At 44.3% G+C, this 16420-nt stretch overlaps 1 protein-coding gene across 2 annotated transcripts in view; it reads left to right on the top strand.

Annotated features, from left to right (window-relative positions):
* LOC149343141 (uncharacterized) overlaps positions 1 to 16420 on the top strand; it is a 102418-nt gene that overhangs the window by 78456 nt on the left and 7542 nt on the right. Inside the window, exons 1-11 of one of the 2 annotated variants that reach the window (XM_089545670.1) lie at positions 5332 to 5705; positions 6552 to 6655; positions 6764 to 6862; positions 8255 to 8353; positions 9146 to 9250; positions 10191 to 10289; positions 12122 to 12223; positions 13642 to 13740; positions 14058 to 14156; positions 14771 to 14869; positions 15916 to 16014. In XM_089545670.1, coding sequence (XP_089401796.1) covers positions 5591 to 5705; positions 6552 to 6655; positions 6764 to 6862; positions 8255 to 8353; positions 9146 to 9250; positions 10191 to 10289; positions 12122 to 12223; positions 13642 to 13740; positions 14058 to 14156; positions 14771 to 14869; positions 15916 to 16014 — 1119 coding nt within the window. In that variant the 5' untranslated portion in view covers positions 5332 to 5590. Of the gene's footprint in view, positions 1 to 5331; positions 5706 to 6551; positions 6656 to 6763; positions 6863 to 8254; positions 8354 to 9145; positions 9251 to 10190; positions 10290 to 12121; positions 12224 to 13641; positions 13741 to 14057; positions 14157 to 14770; positions 14870 to 15915; positions 16015 to 16420 lie in introns of those variants that run through there. The other variant, XM_089545671.1, reaches the window with a different exon arrangement.

Below are 16420 nucleotides of genomic sequence, written 5' to 3'. Positions count from 1 at the left end.
CACTGATATCTTGATAAACATTGAGAAGGCACTGGCAGCAGTTTTAAGCATGAAATGCTTTTAGCTCCAGTTGGATTCCCTCTTGATCTCGTAGAGGGAAATTTAGTTAATGATGATTGTTGTAGGATTCTTGACGTCTTGAAGATTCGAATTGCTCAATCACATTGCAAGAGGACACTTTAGGAGAGGTTAACTTTTTATAACAATTAAAAGCACAAAGGAGGGTACAAGCAAGGAGAAAACATATTTACACTTGACTGGCTCGCAGTTCTAGGTGACGAAACCAGCCCTCGGTCCTGCCGAAGCAGCGGGTTTTAAATCCTATGTCCCCGCCCTCGGTGGGAGAATAACCAATCAAGTACTATACAAACATCCACCCAATAACTTATTGGGGAAAGGAAAATACCACCAATCAGCAGTTGGGGAAAGAATAACACAACCAATGAATGATTGGGGAAAGAAGGTAACTCATCGCGACACTGTACACATATGCACACTTTCCACCATCACGATTTCGGATAATTATGCTTTCCCGCTGCGAGCTTCGCGAACACTCGCTTTCCCAACGTCCGGTTGCCGCCAAGTTCGAGGAACGCCATTTCAACTCATCTGTTTTGTCGTCGTCGCTCCTCATGCCTGCAGCTAGCGTGACAATATGTCAAAGCATGCCGCTGCAGACATGGTACAAAGAGCCACGCACTGTGGCGCGGGTCAGCCTCGCCGTACACACGTGCACACAGGATGCCGCCTAACGACTGAGTCCATGAGGGGAGTTTGACGTCTCCTGTAATCCCCCGCCATTCGGCGCCTCCGTTCTCCTGCTGGGTTCACTGACCCCTTTCTGTGCGGTTGTGCGGAGGGCCCAAGAAAAAGGACGTAATGGGCATTCACATAAAGCGACCGGATGCAGCAAACAAACTACAGCACCGCGAACTTCACTGCTCCCGTTGTCGGCAGTGTGGTGACGTCACGCCGAGACCAAGCGCCAACATCCGGGCACTGAAATCCACTCATCCGGGCACTGAATTCCAGTCATCCGGGCACTGAAATCCACTCATCCGGGCACTGAATTCCAGTCATCCGGGCTCTGAAACGAGAACATCCGGGCATCGTACGAGACTTAGCGAGATTTAACGAGACTCTCTAAGCCCTCCTACGCGACCGGCATGCAAGCGCCGGTTGGTCTCCAAACGAGACAAAAAATAACTGCTGCCAGTGCCTTCTCAATGTTTATCAAGATATCAGTGGAGCTGTGGGTTTGATAATGCACGGAATTATAATTTCCGATTTCTAATAACTCGTGCAAAAAGCACATAAATGCCATGTTGCACTTCGTTGTCGTACGTGATCCGGGGGAGAAGCGCTGCGTTCAAAGGGCAAGGCATCGCGCCGAACGGGTGGTGGCGTTCCTCCCTTCCTTTACGGCGCGGTTCGGGTGTCCACCGAGATGGCAGAGAATTACTGCGCCATTTCCTTTCCTCAAAAAACCTTGCGTTCAAATGGCAAGGCATCGCGCTGAACGGGTGGTGGCGTTCCTCCCTTCCTTGACGGTGCGGTTCGGGTGTCCACCGAGATGACATTAGGCCCGTAAACATTTCATGCTTACTCTACTCTCGGTTACGGGAGAGGCAGAGATTTTTTTTTTGTCTCGTTTGGAGACCAACCAGCGCTTGCATGCCGGTCGCGTAGGAGGGCTTACGGAGTCTCGTTAAATCTCGCTAAGTCTCGTACGGTGCCCGGATGTTCTCGTTTCAGAGCCCGGATGACTGGAATTCAGTGCCCGGATGAGTGGATTTCAGTGCCCGGATGACTGGATTTCAGTGCCCGGATGACTGGATTTCAGTGCCCGGATGATGGCTCTCGGTCTCGGCGTGACGTCACCACACTGCCGACAACGGGGGCTAAAAGCATTTCATGCTTAAAAAAGGAAAGAAAAGACGCGCGTCGCAGCAACAACCACGTCCGCCGAAGCGGACGCTGGCTGAAAAAGATAAGCGGCCGTAGCCGCGCTTCGTCACCGCCTATTCGTGTGCTGTGCGATGTCAGTGCACGTCCCCCAGGTGGTCAAAATTATTCCGCAGATCGCCACTACGGCACCTCTTCGTATCTTTCTTCTTTCACTCCCACCTTCCTCCCTTCCCTTACGGCGCGGTTCAGGTGTCCGCCGAGATATGTGAGACAGATACTGCGCCATTTCCTTTCCTCAAAAAGCAATTTACCAATTTATTTACTACTTGGGGCGGTGAGAGAGATGTGGCCTGCATGCGTTAGCGCTGACAACGGTGAGCGAACTCTCGCGACCAACTATTAACTGCCATTTTTGAAATATTCATATATAACGATAAGGCTCTGAGGAACAAACCACCCTCGGAAATTCAGATTTCTGTAGGAGGAAAGGAGGTGCCCAAAGTGGACACAATCAGAATCCTAGGCCTTTATATGCAATCAAATGGAAAAAACATGACAACCATCAAAAAGCTTGAGAGCCACGTGATGCAGACCCTCAATCTCATCAAACGTGTCTCGAGCAAAAGAGGCGGTCTTAAAGAAAAAAACCTACTTAGGCTCATACAAGCTTTCATAATAAGTAGAGTCAGCTACGCTACGCCGTACCTAAATCTCAAAGCAGCAGAGAGGAACAAGATCGACGCTCTCATAAGGAAGTGCGTCAAGAAAGCTCTAGGCCTGCCCATGTGCACATCCTCGGAAAAACTCCTATCACTGGGCATACATAACACGCTTACAGAGCTTGCAGAAGCAGTCTATACATCACAGCTAGAGAGACTCAGCATAACACATGCCGGAAGAGCCACACTAGCCAAAGTCGGACTCAAAACAGATAGGGGAGCTAGACAGAGGGAGGATATCGACATGGAGATTAGGAGCAATCTCAGGATTCCCCCCTTACCCAAGAACATGCACCCAGAAATAAACAAGGAAAGAAGACAAAAACGGGCACAGGTGATAGACCGCATCTACGGTGACAAGCCTGAGGAGGAGGTCGCCTACGTAGACGCAGCGGGTGATATACATAGTCAATACACGACCGTCGCGGTAGTGAACGGAGCGGGTAGCCTCATTACGGCCGCAACCGTCTTAGGGACAAAAACTGAGACGGCGGAGGAGGTCGCAATAGCACTAGCTTGCGTCGGTTCCAAAGCCAAATACGTCATAAGCGACAGCAAAGCTGCAGTCCAAAATTTTAGTAGAGGGAGAGTCTCTCCCCTCGCTGCCAAAATTTTAAGACAAGCTACATTGAATAGAACAATCAATATAATCTGGACCCCGGCGCACGAATCTGTCCGTGGCAACGAGGCGGCCCACGAGGTGGCTCGAGATCTCTACCACCGAGCTGCACACGACGGTCCACCGCTCGTAGATCACGGGAGAGAAGGGCGACTAATTTCCTGTCAGGAAGTTACAGAATATTATAGACAACATCGCAGGCACTTTCCCCCGCCTAGCATAACACTCAACAATCAACAGGCGGTGGCGTGGAGGCGTCTACAAACAGATGTCTACCCACACCCAATTCTATGCAAACATTTAATTCCTGAAATAGAAGACGATAAATGCAAGAAGTGCGGAGCGAGAGGGTCCCTCGACCACATAATATGGGAGTGTAGCCAATCCCCAGGCAGGGCGAAGAACATTAATAGTAGAGACGCCTGGGAGACCTTGCTCCGGAGCTCGGACCCTGCTCCAGCTCACCGCCGTCCGACTGGCTGAAGAGGCCGCCGGGATACAAGAGATCCCGGCCAGCATCTGACGCGACTACCCCATGCGGCCGGATCTCTCCTGATCCTCCTCCCTCAACTGAGGGTATGGGATAGGGGAGGTCTGGGTGAGGTAGTCTCATTCTGTTGGACAATAAATGTTTTTCACTCACTCACTCACTATTAACTGCCACCTGCCAGGGTGGCAGGTTGGGTGGGGACTTTAATGTAGGTATAAAGACAAACAGGAATTTTTTCGCACTTATGCGGGAGAACATCCCGTTCCTCTCGCTCATAACGCCTCCCACGGCTATGACAACCTCTCGAAATACTTGCATAGACCTCTTCTTTGATGACCAGGCATTGGAGCAGCAAATCGAGCATAAATCCATCTATTTCTCCGACCACAAAGCTTCATTCATGACAATCAAGAACTGCTTAACAGTGGTGTGTTTTTTTTGAAGAAGGAAAATGTGTGAAAAATAAACTTTCTCTTGCCTCAATCTATCGAAAAGCTGAAACAGCTGATGAGCTGTGCCCAAGTTTCGCATTAGGAAGTAACGTAATCGTCGGCAATTTTTCAGTACGCTACCTCCTCCGTTATTCGTGTTAGGCATTATTTGGGAATGTGAGAAGGGTCCAGGAAGAATAGCGAGGATAACCAATACTGCATGGGAGACCTTTCTGCATATCTCGGCCGGTGGACACCCGAACAGCGCCGTAAGGGAAGGGATGAAGGATGGAGTGAGAGAATAGAGGAAGAAAGAGGTGCCGCGGTGGAGGCCTGCGATACAATTTCGACCACCTGGCGTCCTTTAAGAAAAGCATTTTTTTTTTATTGTTTCGCGCACGCGCAGTTTAACGGAGCGTACTGTCTTTGTCAAAAGAAACCAGGCTGCATGATTTGCTTCTAGCTTGAATAGTGGAGCCCTTGTGGCTTTCCTAAAGATCACAACGTGTTGGAAGGTAAGAAGACCCCCAGTCGATCATTACCTTTAACGACCATTTCAGTTTCAGGGAAGCTGTAAGGGCTGTGGAGCCTGGTTACTTTTGACAAAGACTGTACTTTCTAGACGTCGCTAAAACGGCTGGCGCGGTATACCATACTGCCCCAATGGTAGCAATAGCTCTGCCCTCCAATACCATGTTATAGCCATATCGCCCGAACCAGAAAACAGAGGGTTCAAAATTTCAGGAGGCACGTCTTGCACAGTTTTGTTTCATATATCCTACGAGATACGCGTGCGAGCACTGGCTTTGCCCATAATTCTGTAAAAGATTTTTCAGCTTTTTTTCAAACAAGAAGTAATACACAATGTGTTTACATTTTAAGGTTCATAGAACACATAGTCTTTATTTTAAATTTATTAATGGGCAGGAGAGATTTCTTAGCATTACTTACGGAGTTCTGTGCAATTACAAAAGTAACCTGTGACGAGTTAACAGCAAGAGGTCAAAAGACGCGACTCACGCCGGCGGTCATGGAGGTAAAAAAAACTCCATGCCGGCGGTGAGCATTCATTGGCGCTTCGGCCAGCGCGCCTACCGCTCTTACTGCGAGTCTTCACGGAGTCAAGAAAGCCGTAGCAAGACGCTGCCGGTCTCGCCGAGCATTGACCTTTTGGGTGACGTGCAGCGCCGTTTACCACTAGACGGTGTGGAGCCTAGCCTGACAGCGGAGGTCTTGGGAACTACGCTACAGTTGGCGAATGTAGAGAATGTTGTCGCTGCGGCTCTACGCGGTGTCATAGACTCGGTGCCCTTTACAGTGCAGCAAGAGGATATGAACGGATTGTGTGTTCAGTGCATTTAGCTCAGCCGACCAGCCTTTTTGCCACGCCTTGCAGCCTTGCGTCGAGGGTGCTGCTCCCAGCATGGACGCCTCTGCGTCCGATGTTTCCGGCCGCCTCTCAAAACGAACCTCCGTTGCTTCCAGCAGGGTGCCCGAAACCGATCTAGTGCCACTGAACTTCAGTCATACTTCGAGAGGTGCGCCCATTCGCCTTTGCTCTCGCAGCGCGTGCGTTTACTCGTCAGCACTCCTGATTAAGCCCGCAGCGCAGTGCACACGGTTGAACGATAATCCGGATCGCACATTTAATTTTCGTACCAGCGTGCAGTTTCGGTTCGCTCTACCCCAAGAAGAAAACGAAACGGTTTTGTGGGAACACGTCTTCAGCAAATTTCTTTCAACGGTTTTTGAAGCCTTATACCACTTCGGTTCCGATTTCAGTGATTGGGTCGGTCAACTTGTTGATGCTGTAGTACACCATTTTAAAACAGCGCAAAAAAGACACGGACAACAGGAAAAGACGCACACATGGGTTCACACATAGTACATCATAGCGAGGTCTTTTTCACGACTCGCATATGTGCGCTGTAGAAATGAAGGGCTGGCCTGCGCAGAAAACTACTTGTTCTCGTTAAGTTAGTGTTCGTTTAAGTGCGGGAATATAGGTGCTTGCATTCTGGGGTGGAAAAGATTTACTTGCTGTTAAATATCGCATCTTCTCCTTTGCTTTTGCCCCGATCTGACATTATTTCACGTGTTAGCACCCGTCAAAAATGTTTGATCAGTCTGTACGCAGTACGGTTGCTTTTCTTTCCCGTTGTTGTTGTCTTTCTTGTTTCACTCTATTATTTTATTATCATCTCTCTAGTGTTTTTTTCTGTATTCTCGTCATTAAACTTGCTGGCCCTCTGGTAGAAGAGTTGCTTTGTTAGCTCTACTATTGACCAGCTTGCAACCAAAAATAAATATCCTCAATGTTCTTGGCGTGAATTCAAAATGATGGGAAATTTATTTTTTTGAAAATGCTTTGCTGTTGCTTGCAGGCATAAAAAATGAGCTGTTACTTCATGAGGCTGCCATCAAGAATGACGTTGCTACGCTCAAGCATCTTATTGAATCTAAAGTGGATGTCAACGCACGAACACATGTAAGCTTGCTCTATGTTTCCCATTAGTCATTAGCTGTCAGAACTTTTGGAGAATATCTGGGTACTTTGGGTGAAACAGCTGTTCGCATGCATTTGCCGTCATCTCAGATGGAGCGGGTACCTTTGCACTGGGCTGCCGCTCATGGTCACCTTGAAGCCATGGCAGCTCTCATCCAGGCAAAATGTGATGTGGAAGTGACTGACAAGGTGAGCACATTATCTGTGACATTGCGCATATTTTTTTACTGGCAGTGCTTGCTATAGTTGGATACAGCTCGAGAACAAAGCAGAAAATGCCCCTCGAGAGAGACTCTTCAGCCAGTAGCTTCAACCTACTGTCATGACATCATGGTTAATCACTGTGCACATGTGACGTCATGACGGTTGGTCAACGCTATTGATTAGAGTTCCTCCTTTGAAGGGCACCTGCCGCTTCATTCTTGAGTTGCTTTTGACTATGGATCGCTCTGGTCTGGCCATGTCCAACTATGCAGCATGACCCAATCACTGAATGCATGACCACCGGAATCGTATGTATAGAATATAATTGTTGATTATCAATCACACGTAAATCTTGGAATTGTTTGGAGGTGTGCTGACAGGGTCTGTCATCATGTCCACTGATTGCGCTGACGTCCTTGTCTGGCTTGGAGTTTGTAATGAAGCTACATGAATCAAACCTGTGCTTCTGCGAGAAAAATGCCCATAATGCTTTAGCAATGTCTGCCAGAAAATTGGGATGTGATAAGTCAGGAGTCTGAGCTGGCCATCACGCATTGCCTTGGAGAGAGAAAATTTATTATGCAGGGATTACATTAAGGGCACCTGTTTCGTATCATTACTGGGAGCTGCATGAGAAGTGAGAATGATCAGGACGTCTAATTTGTCTGCTGAAATTAGGGGCACCATCTAATTTTAGTAATGCGTTTAACAAAGATAGGCCCACTGATGTATTTGTACCATGGGTTAGTATCAGTAATGTTGGCTTCGTAGCACTTGCATCATGTGCCTTTCTTGGATGCCATAGATTGTACACCTCTTTACTGACAACCTTAAGAAACTTCTTGTCCTGTCGTCCTGGTTTATTTAGGTGGAAACCTAAATTGTTGGTTGGTTTTGTCCAAAAATGCATTTAAAAAGACATTAAGGGCAACTTCGTGTCCTCAGTAAGAATTGATTCTTTGGCTTTCGGTATGTTTAGATATTTTTCCAGCAGAAAAAGATGTATTTGTCACCGAGAAAGTTGAATTTACAAATCTTCTCACCAGTTGATTCAAGCACGTCATGTCCTTACCGAAAAAGAAGGTTTGCCACAGTTTTGAAATGAATGACAGTGTAGCGTAGCCTCTGGGATCCATGCCCAAAAAAGTGGTGTCAACGCAAACTTCTTGATCGCAGAATGTTTGCTTTGACACCACTCTCCTAAAGCCTTGGTACAGTGTGGCGGAAACAAAAGTATATAGGTATATGCAAGGCAGCTTGTCAAACTTGCCATGACAGAGGTGGAGACTCTTCATGTTTGTGATTGTTTTGAACACTGCATAGTTAGCACCTTGTTTTCATGTTGTAAACTTTTCGAAAATTTATGATGCATTTCAGTACGGAATGCGACCACTGCTGATGGCGGCATGGTTTGGACATCGGGGAGCCGTTCAGCTTCTGGTGGAAAGTGGAGCCAGCTGCCGTGCAGTTAACCGTGTATGTGTCCTGGCACTTGTCGTAGTTCATTCCATCTGTGTTAAGGAGTAACGACTTAATTGATTAGATTCTATAGAAAATTCAGGAAACTAGGTGTAACGTAATAAGGGTGGATGATTGTGCTGATGCCTCCTCAGCTTGTTGCTTCCATTGTGAAAGAGGTGGTGCCATTCTTTTGAGATAGCTTCTTAGGAAGGTGGCTTCTTAATATTTCTGATGACGAGATTCATTAAATTTCTTGCACTTTCTGCCATCTTGCAGATATAATTTTAAACGAGTTTTCAGGTTGTCATACTAGTAGTCTGCTTGCTTTGTTTTCTTAATTAGAAAATTTACTTGAGGTGACTTATTATTAGTGTGAGAAATGGTTCAAATGGTGCTGGTGAGATACTGAAATAGCCACCAGTGTAGGCCTTTCTAAATCCGCTTTCTAACACGTCATTGAATTCTTGCAATAAAGAATTACTACATTCTACATACCGTTTGTCTTGAAACCTCATAAAACAGTGATAAGATTAACACTATTTTTATCAACAGTATCCTTTGCAAAACTGTCACTTTTATTTTAATTTTTTGCTGTTTTCTCGACATAGTGGGCCAACTTTGGGCTTAAAGCTCTCTACCACAAACAATTTAATGGATGACCCTTTAGCATTTCATTCTATTATGACCTTCATTTAAATTTTTATATTTAGGTTACAGAGGTGCATTTTGTTCCGTCCTTTGAAGAGTTCCATGCTCAGCTCAGTTTGTCATCCATTGTGATCCTTCTTTTTTTGCTTTCATGTGCAGCAAGGGCAAACTACTCTGCACTGCGCGGCTCAGAATAATCACCATGAAGTCCTCGCTTTCATGCTTGACTCTACGGAGACCATCAAAGTCAATGCCATCGACAAGGTCAGTCTCTCCTTGCCTGTGCAACGTTATGTTTTGTGAGTGTGCATCATCACTGATGGGAGGAATCTGCAAAAATTTATTGCGGTAGTCTGAACGCGTACACACACAAAGTTTTGATTGATGCATGCATCCGGCGTGAGCGCTTGACATGAGAAGTTTCACTGCGGCACTTGCTGAAGAGAAAAAGTGTTCCACAGCCTCATTTCATCTGGGTGACATTATTATATGATTTTTGCATCACATACATGTCACACATGCATGACATTAATGCAAGCAATCGCAGTGTAGGTGTGAAAATTATCTTCTACTTTCATTTCTCATTTTGGCTGTGTAAGCAGTGGAATGGTTACCGCCTGTAGTATTTATGGGGGCCCAGAAACATTTGTTTATTGGAATATATATTGCGCTTACGGGAGTTCCAGTGAAAGATTTGAGTTGGGCAATGCCTTTCACAAGGGACATATCGAGTATACACAAGGTTGAGGCAAGGTTGAGGCAGACTTCGTTCTTATTAGCTCATTGCGTTTGTGCTGCTAGACAGAATCTGTTTTGTGCATTCATAGTCATAACCTGGATAACTTGTCTTCCTCGAGAATATTCATTTTCAAGTCACCTACATTATTTCTGTTCAGTTTCTTTTGTTCATGATCCTGTCTTTTGCCTCTGTCAAATATGTTTGTTCGCATGGGACATCACCATGATTTGGTTTATAGTTATTGCGCTATGGTTTTATGAATTCTGAGATAAAGGTTAAGCTAACTTTCTGGCCAGTTTTTGCATGTGTGAATATGTCTCATTGACATTAGACCGACAAGTTTGCGGTTATGTTCTGCGCCTGCGTAAAGCGCAAGTGCATCCTTAGGAAAAGTTAAAAAGGGTACTTTTTATAGGGACAACTTTCATAGTGTGCTGGTGATTGTTCTGACTTTGTCTTCAACAGAATGGCCAAACAGCACTGCACATCGCTGCTATTAACAACTGCATGGAGATTGTGGAGAAACTGCTACAGTACAAAGCTGACCCCAACATCAAGGACAAGGTAGGAACTTAGCTGTACCTTCCAGTGGAAACAATTGCAGTGACACTATTTTGTTTGAAACAATCATTTGTGCAGTCTTGAGCATGCTTCTAGTTCTTTTAAACAGTTTCACTGCACATTTGGCCAAATTTTGCTGGTCTGTGCACTGCAGTTATAATTTGTACACTGGTGTGCTTGCCACTTGCTTTCACCACCTTGTCTGAGTTTTGTTCTCATTTTGTTTCTTGCCTTTTGTTGTAGATCCAGACATATAGCCATACCGCTTGGTTTGCATGAAGGTAACCCTTTTGTTTTGTCTTCATTTTCATCCTTGCAGTTTATTTTGTTGAAAGTTAAAAAGTTAATTTTACAAAAGTGACATATGCTTTGTGCTGCTGCTGAATCATCCTTTTTGTCATTCTTGTACCATTGTCTTTGCAGCTCTTTCTCTTGAAGCAGGGCTTGTTTTAGGCTTCCCAAAAATTAAGCATAGATCTGAAAAGAGGAGATTTTTTTTTCCATGCAGTTTTGTTTCTCAGTTAATTGATGGCCATATACAAGGAAGTATCTTATACCTTTAGACACAGTGCAAATAGTTCTCAATTCATATTAAATTTGAACACTGTATCTGCAAATTATGATGTGTCCCGAGTCCTGACACATCTGAAGAAATCGAGGCATTTAGGTGCGGGGCATTTGTGTATTGTTTGTGTGCTGTTTAGGATCTGTATTTGTCTTTGCTCAATGCATATGGTGTGAGCATGACAAGTATGTTTTAGTAACCAATGTCAAGAAGCTATTTTTTAATTCGTATATTTCATACATCATCGCTTAAATTTTTCAGAAGACCAGGTTGTTCTCTTTCATTCCTTGAAGTCATGCATACTAGTGTTTTAAGTCAGTTTCATGGCCAAGAGGAGCTTTTTTGGCTAATGAATGACTGCCGCATGCTGCCTAATTAAAGGCTCGTCGCACCTGATATATACTATATAAATATATATTGTCGTTTGGTGCTGGGAAAAGGATAGTCATTGCCAGCTATAGTACGGGGTCATTTTTTAAAGTGACGACGCAAGAGAAATGGCACATTGTACTGCAGTAGTGTAGGTAGTTTGAATTTTTGCAGCGTAGGCACCGCAATACCTTGCCAGTGAACGTTGCGTTTGTGCTGATCTTCCTGTGTGCCAATGCTCTCAGTTTCGGTTTTTTGTGGAAAAAAAAGCACCAGATTTTGTTGCGCTGCATGGCTTTAAAGCACAATTTTTTCTTTGTGTTAAAAGCCAATATGGCATTGTCTTGCCTGCGGCTACGAACTCAACATTGGCACTAACCACCAGACTGTGTTAATTTTAAAATGGAGCAGATCTTAGTTAATTACGCAACTAATTGGTACAGTTTCTTAATAAATGATGTTCGCCGCAGCTAACAGTGCATTCTTGCAAAAGATTTTCTTTCTATTTCAACTACCCTGAATTTTTGAAAGTGCTGATTGAAACACCTGATATATATCTATGGTGAGGAATCTTATTAATTTGAGCTCGCCTAATTCGAACTTCTGGCATATTCGAATTGATGCTCTTGTCCTGTCAACGTCAAGTGCAATAAAAGGGCTCTTCTTAATAGTTTAAACAGATTTTTCAGCCCTCTTCAAGCTATCATTATCAGGTTATTATTATCAACTTATCAGTTATCGATAGTTAACTATATTGGTTTATTTTGCCAAGGAAGAAGAGAAAAGAATGCAATGGCTTATTCTTTAACACAGTAATCAATAGAAGGCGCTTCCGCATCTTGGCTGCATACTGCCTGTGAGACATTTAAGAGGCACCATGTTTTCTTTCTTTTTTTTTTAGTCTGGCTGCACAGCATTGCATCATGCTGCACAACGAGGCCACCATCTCGTGATGAAACGACTGTTGCAGAGTAACAAGATGGACATGGATGATCCTAACTATGTGAGGCTGACTCCTTTTTACTGGGCTAGCTGTTAATGGGAAGGTTCTGGGAGACATGGGAGAGGCCTTTGCCCTGCAGTGGGTGTAGTCAGGCTGATGATGATGATGATGATGGGGTAAAGTGCGTTTCTTGTCATCGCGAAAAGGTGTACGTGCAGCTGAGTGCGACTGGGGAGTGGGGAGCAGGGGGCCACCCCACACAAGTTGTGACCCCATGGAGGCCTAATCACGTCACCATCCCATGCACATTCCCGTGCCTTGCACTTCACACTAACTTTCCAAATAAAAAGAGCGAAGGTTCCCAGGAAAGGCATGTTTGTGTCCATGCAGCCAAGCATGAGGGGAAGGGGGCAGGAGAGGAGGGGCATCGAACAAGTATTCTTTTCAATTTCACAAAAAAACATTCTCGGGCAGCTTCCAGGACTAGTTTGTATGGACATTGCTTTTGAATTGCCTCAAGAAAAAGTATTAAGTTTTCAGTTTGAAGCATAATTTTATGTGTCAGGATTGCCAGTTGTGTTGAAACATTTGAAACAAAATTGAGCACGAAAGTCAGAGCAATACCTTGACCTACCATGAGAGGTATTAGAACGAAATTGTTGTATAAGGTAGTACTGGCAAAAAATGTTCCAATTCAGCACATGGTCCATTTGGCACAGAAAATGGTGCATTACCATATCACAAAAATAATTATTCTAATTAAAAAAAAAACAAAAACACTCCTCCTTGCTCTGTTGTTAACGCAGAATTTTTTTCAGTGAAACCCATGATGACCAAGCAGTTACCTAAAGCATCCATCGAGATAACTTCTTTCTGTACTCTGGTAACATAAAAGCATTTGAGATGTTCAAGGAATAAAAAGAAATGCAATCAGTGCAATTGATATGAAAGAGTATGTGTTAGCTTTAGTCATCCCCCAGACGGAGCAGCTGCTGCCGCTGACGGGTTCAAATCGTGTGAGCGGGTGGTGCGATCCAGTCCGTCTGTCACCGTGTGGCATGCTGTACCCCTGCTTCACTCCCCGGTCCAATCCAGGTATCACAGTGTGTGTGTGACATTCCCACTCTCCACACTCCCTCACCCATCACCAGTCACCTCCTTCTGTCTCCCATGTTCACCCTCCCTTCACTCCTGTGAAAGTGGAGGTGGAGAGTTTTCCATATCCACTTTCTTGCCTACCATTCTTCGCCCCCTCACCCTCTCTTCGTCTTCGCTCTCCTCTGAAAGGGGAAAGGAGGACTTCCCATCTCTTCACTTTGCTACCTGCCAAGCGAGGCTTTTGCAAATGGACAGAGGGATGGACAGATTTTTCCAACATAAGGGTTTCTAATCCGAACGCATTAAAAAAAAATGCCAGAAGCGTGTACTTTGCAAACCTGTTGCATTTGACAAATTGCCATATGTCTCTCTCTTTTCAGGAGAGAAGCACGCCTTTGCATTTAGCAGCACAGAATGGGCACCAGGGAGCTGTGCAGATCCTTCTGGAACATGGCTGTGATGCTTCTGTCACTGACGCTGTAAGTATATATAGGTCGTGCAAAAAAAAAAACTCTTACGTTGCTTCATGTTTTTTTGGAAGAACAGACTCCCAAGCTCTAGTTCTAAGCAGCTGAGTATTGTTACCTTCCCTCTAGTGCAGATTTCATACTTCAGCAGCAATTGCAGTGCCTTTCATTTTCAAGTTTTTAAAATGGAACAAAATGTTTTACATGCTGTGTGTCCTCTGTTTTTCACTTTATTTGTTTATCCAAGCTTGTCTCTCTGTTGTGATTCTGTTTTCTCACTTCGGTGAAGTGCGTCTATCTTCTCATCTTTTCTTTCTCCTCACTTGCAGAAAGCTCGAACAGCACTCCACATTGCAGCCTCGCTGGGCCACCTTGATGTGGTAGAAACACTGCTGCAGTTCAAGGCTTCACTCACTGTCAAAGACAAGGTGAAACTGTGTGCTACTCCTGATTTTTTCCCTCAGTATTCTCTGTAGATGGTGAAAGTTGCCTTTACAACTTTGTTTTCATCGTTTAGCTCACTGTTGTCATCATTTGCCTTTAGCCTGAAGCTGGCCAGAACACACCTGTGTAGCAGATTTAGTGTGCTTGGTTCTCTGTTTGAAAGACTTGGCTGTTGTTGTATATGTGTATGTGTATTATGTGCATGTGTGTGCTGCTACAAGGCCCAATTAGCCCTTCGTCTTCCCTGCTCATAGCAATGTGAGTGTCTTCACTCTGTAAATCTTGATGCCATAGGTAGTTTCAAAGGATTTTAACAAAGCTACCTCCTTCTACTGCTAGACTTGTTCCAGTCTAATAGGGTGTACCACATCTGCTGCTATGGGTAAATGCGGCTCTAGTGAACACCATTGAGATTTGGCTACAGTTAGGTAGAAGAAATGCCTGTGATGGTAGAAATAGGGAAAGTTTCTGTCTTAGTACAGGTTCACACCAGGGCCATATTTCTCCTTCTTCTTTGCGTTAAATTATCTCATTCTGTTAATAATTAGTCAAAACCATTGCATCTCTAAGCCCCCATCCCTTTTGTCTTCCACACCAGCATGGAAACATGCCTCTGCATCTGGCTGTCCTTGGCTGCCATGCCAACATGGCTGACTTGCTGGTGAAGAAAGGAGCTCTGGTGAATGCAACTAACAATGTGAGTGCCCCATGCATTGCTGTAGGAAATGAAGTGCAGACTGCTAGCACAAGTGCTGATATTACACAGCATGAGTGTAATACAGCATGTCTTCGCTTAAGATCGGCTAGGTATGTCCGGAAAATGTTCTAATTTTGAAGGAAAGGTATATCTTGTAGCGTTTGTCACTGAAAAGAGCCGAGTTTTCTTGAGCTCCGTCTTAGCCATGTCTGAGCTAGCTAAGTCTGAGTAGAGTGCTGAAAAAAAAAATGCATTTTCTTTTAAAAAAACTACGATGTTCAATGCCATTGTCCACCTGTTCTGTGGATTTTCCGAGATAATTCTTCCTTGATAAATTAATTGTACAGTTACTCCATTTTTTTAATAGGCTATGTTTTCTGGAGAATTGGTTGAATTTTTTTTTTTTTTTTCACAGTTTTCAATCTTGAGCCAGAAAAATTACATGCTTGGCAAATAGTGCGGTACTATGTAACTTTGTAGCTACCTTTCTAAGTGGTTGTTAAGGCAGCAATAATGAAACTAGATAATGGTGTGTAGTTGCAAGTCTTGTTCCTTACAGTCCATAACCGGTATTTATAGCAATCATTTCCTTATATAAAAGCTCATATTTAGACATGCGGGCTCATAAAAAAGTCCAACTGTTATAGAAATTAAAAGGAAGGCCCTCTTGTTTTCTTCAAAATTGCAGATATTGAAGTTTGCAAACGCACTAGTTCTGGCGCTGTTTTGAAAATCATATTGCATCATTGTGATGGTTTTCAAGTGCACCACACCTTCAGCATTTGTGTAAAGAAAGGTAATTAGTGTGTGATAATGGATAAATGACAGTGGTCACCGAAGAGAACAGAGAATGCTAAAACTTGTGCTTTGGGCTTAATGGGCTTAATGCAGAAGGTGGAAAAATCCAGCTCATTTAACAATAGGGGAAGTTTTTGTGGTCGTTTGGCGCATGATTGCGGAAGTGGCAGGCCAGGAAATGTTGTCAGTGATTATTACTTACAGGTCACTTTTTGCAAGTTCTCACTATGTCATGTTTTGTTTGGCAGCGCCTACAAACACCACTGCACATAGCAGCAGAGCTTGGTTTCACCGAAGTGGTTCAGGTGTTGGTGAGCCACGGAGCAGATCTTTTCCTTCCTGAAAAGGTGAGTGTGCAAGCACTGGCATGCAAAAACTCAGCATTGGAATAGCAGTTAGGCAGGAGGCTAAGGTTGCTAAGATAACATGCAGAGTGTTTTGCAAAACACAGAAAAGGCTTTTTATATTGAGCAGCATGCCTTGAGCCATGCAATTTATCTGTTAATAACAAAAACAGTCGTTGAGATTATGTACATTGATCATTTGCACTGGTAGAGAAGGTTCACTGCTTAACTCGGAAAATGAAAAACCATCATGGTGATCCTGTCATGTTGGAAAACGTGAAGTGAAAAATTTGATGAAATTTCAGCTCTCTTGTAACAGTCATAATGCCTCTAGGCATGCTTAGTGCAGTGGTGCATAATCCTCCAGCAGTCTTTGGTCAACTCAGTAGTCAGGATTGCTGTCTTTTAG

This window comes from Amblyomma mixtum, chromosome 5 (genome assembly GCF_055824585.1).
Source record: "Amblyomma mixtum isolate Tamu chromosome 5, ASM5582458v1, whole genome shotgun sequence".
Taxonomy (NCBI): domain Eukaryota; kingdom Metazoa; phylum Arthropoda; class Arachnida; order Ixodida; family Ixodidae; genus Amblyomma; species Amblyomma mixtum.
Note: the sequence above shows the minus strand (reverse complement) of the source record. Positions and strands in the feature narration are given on the sequence as shown.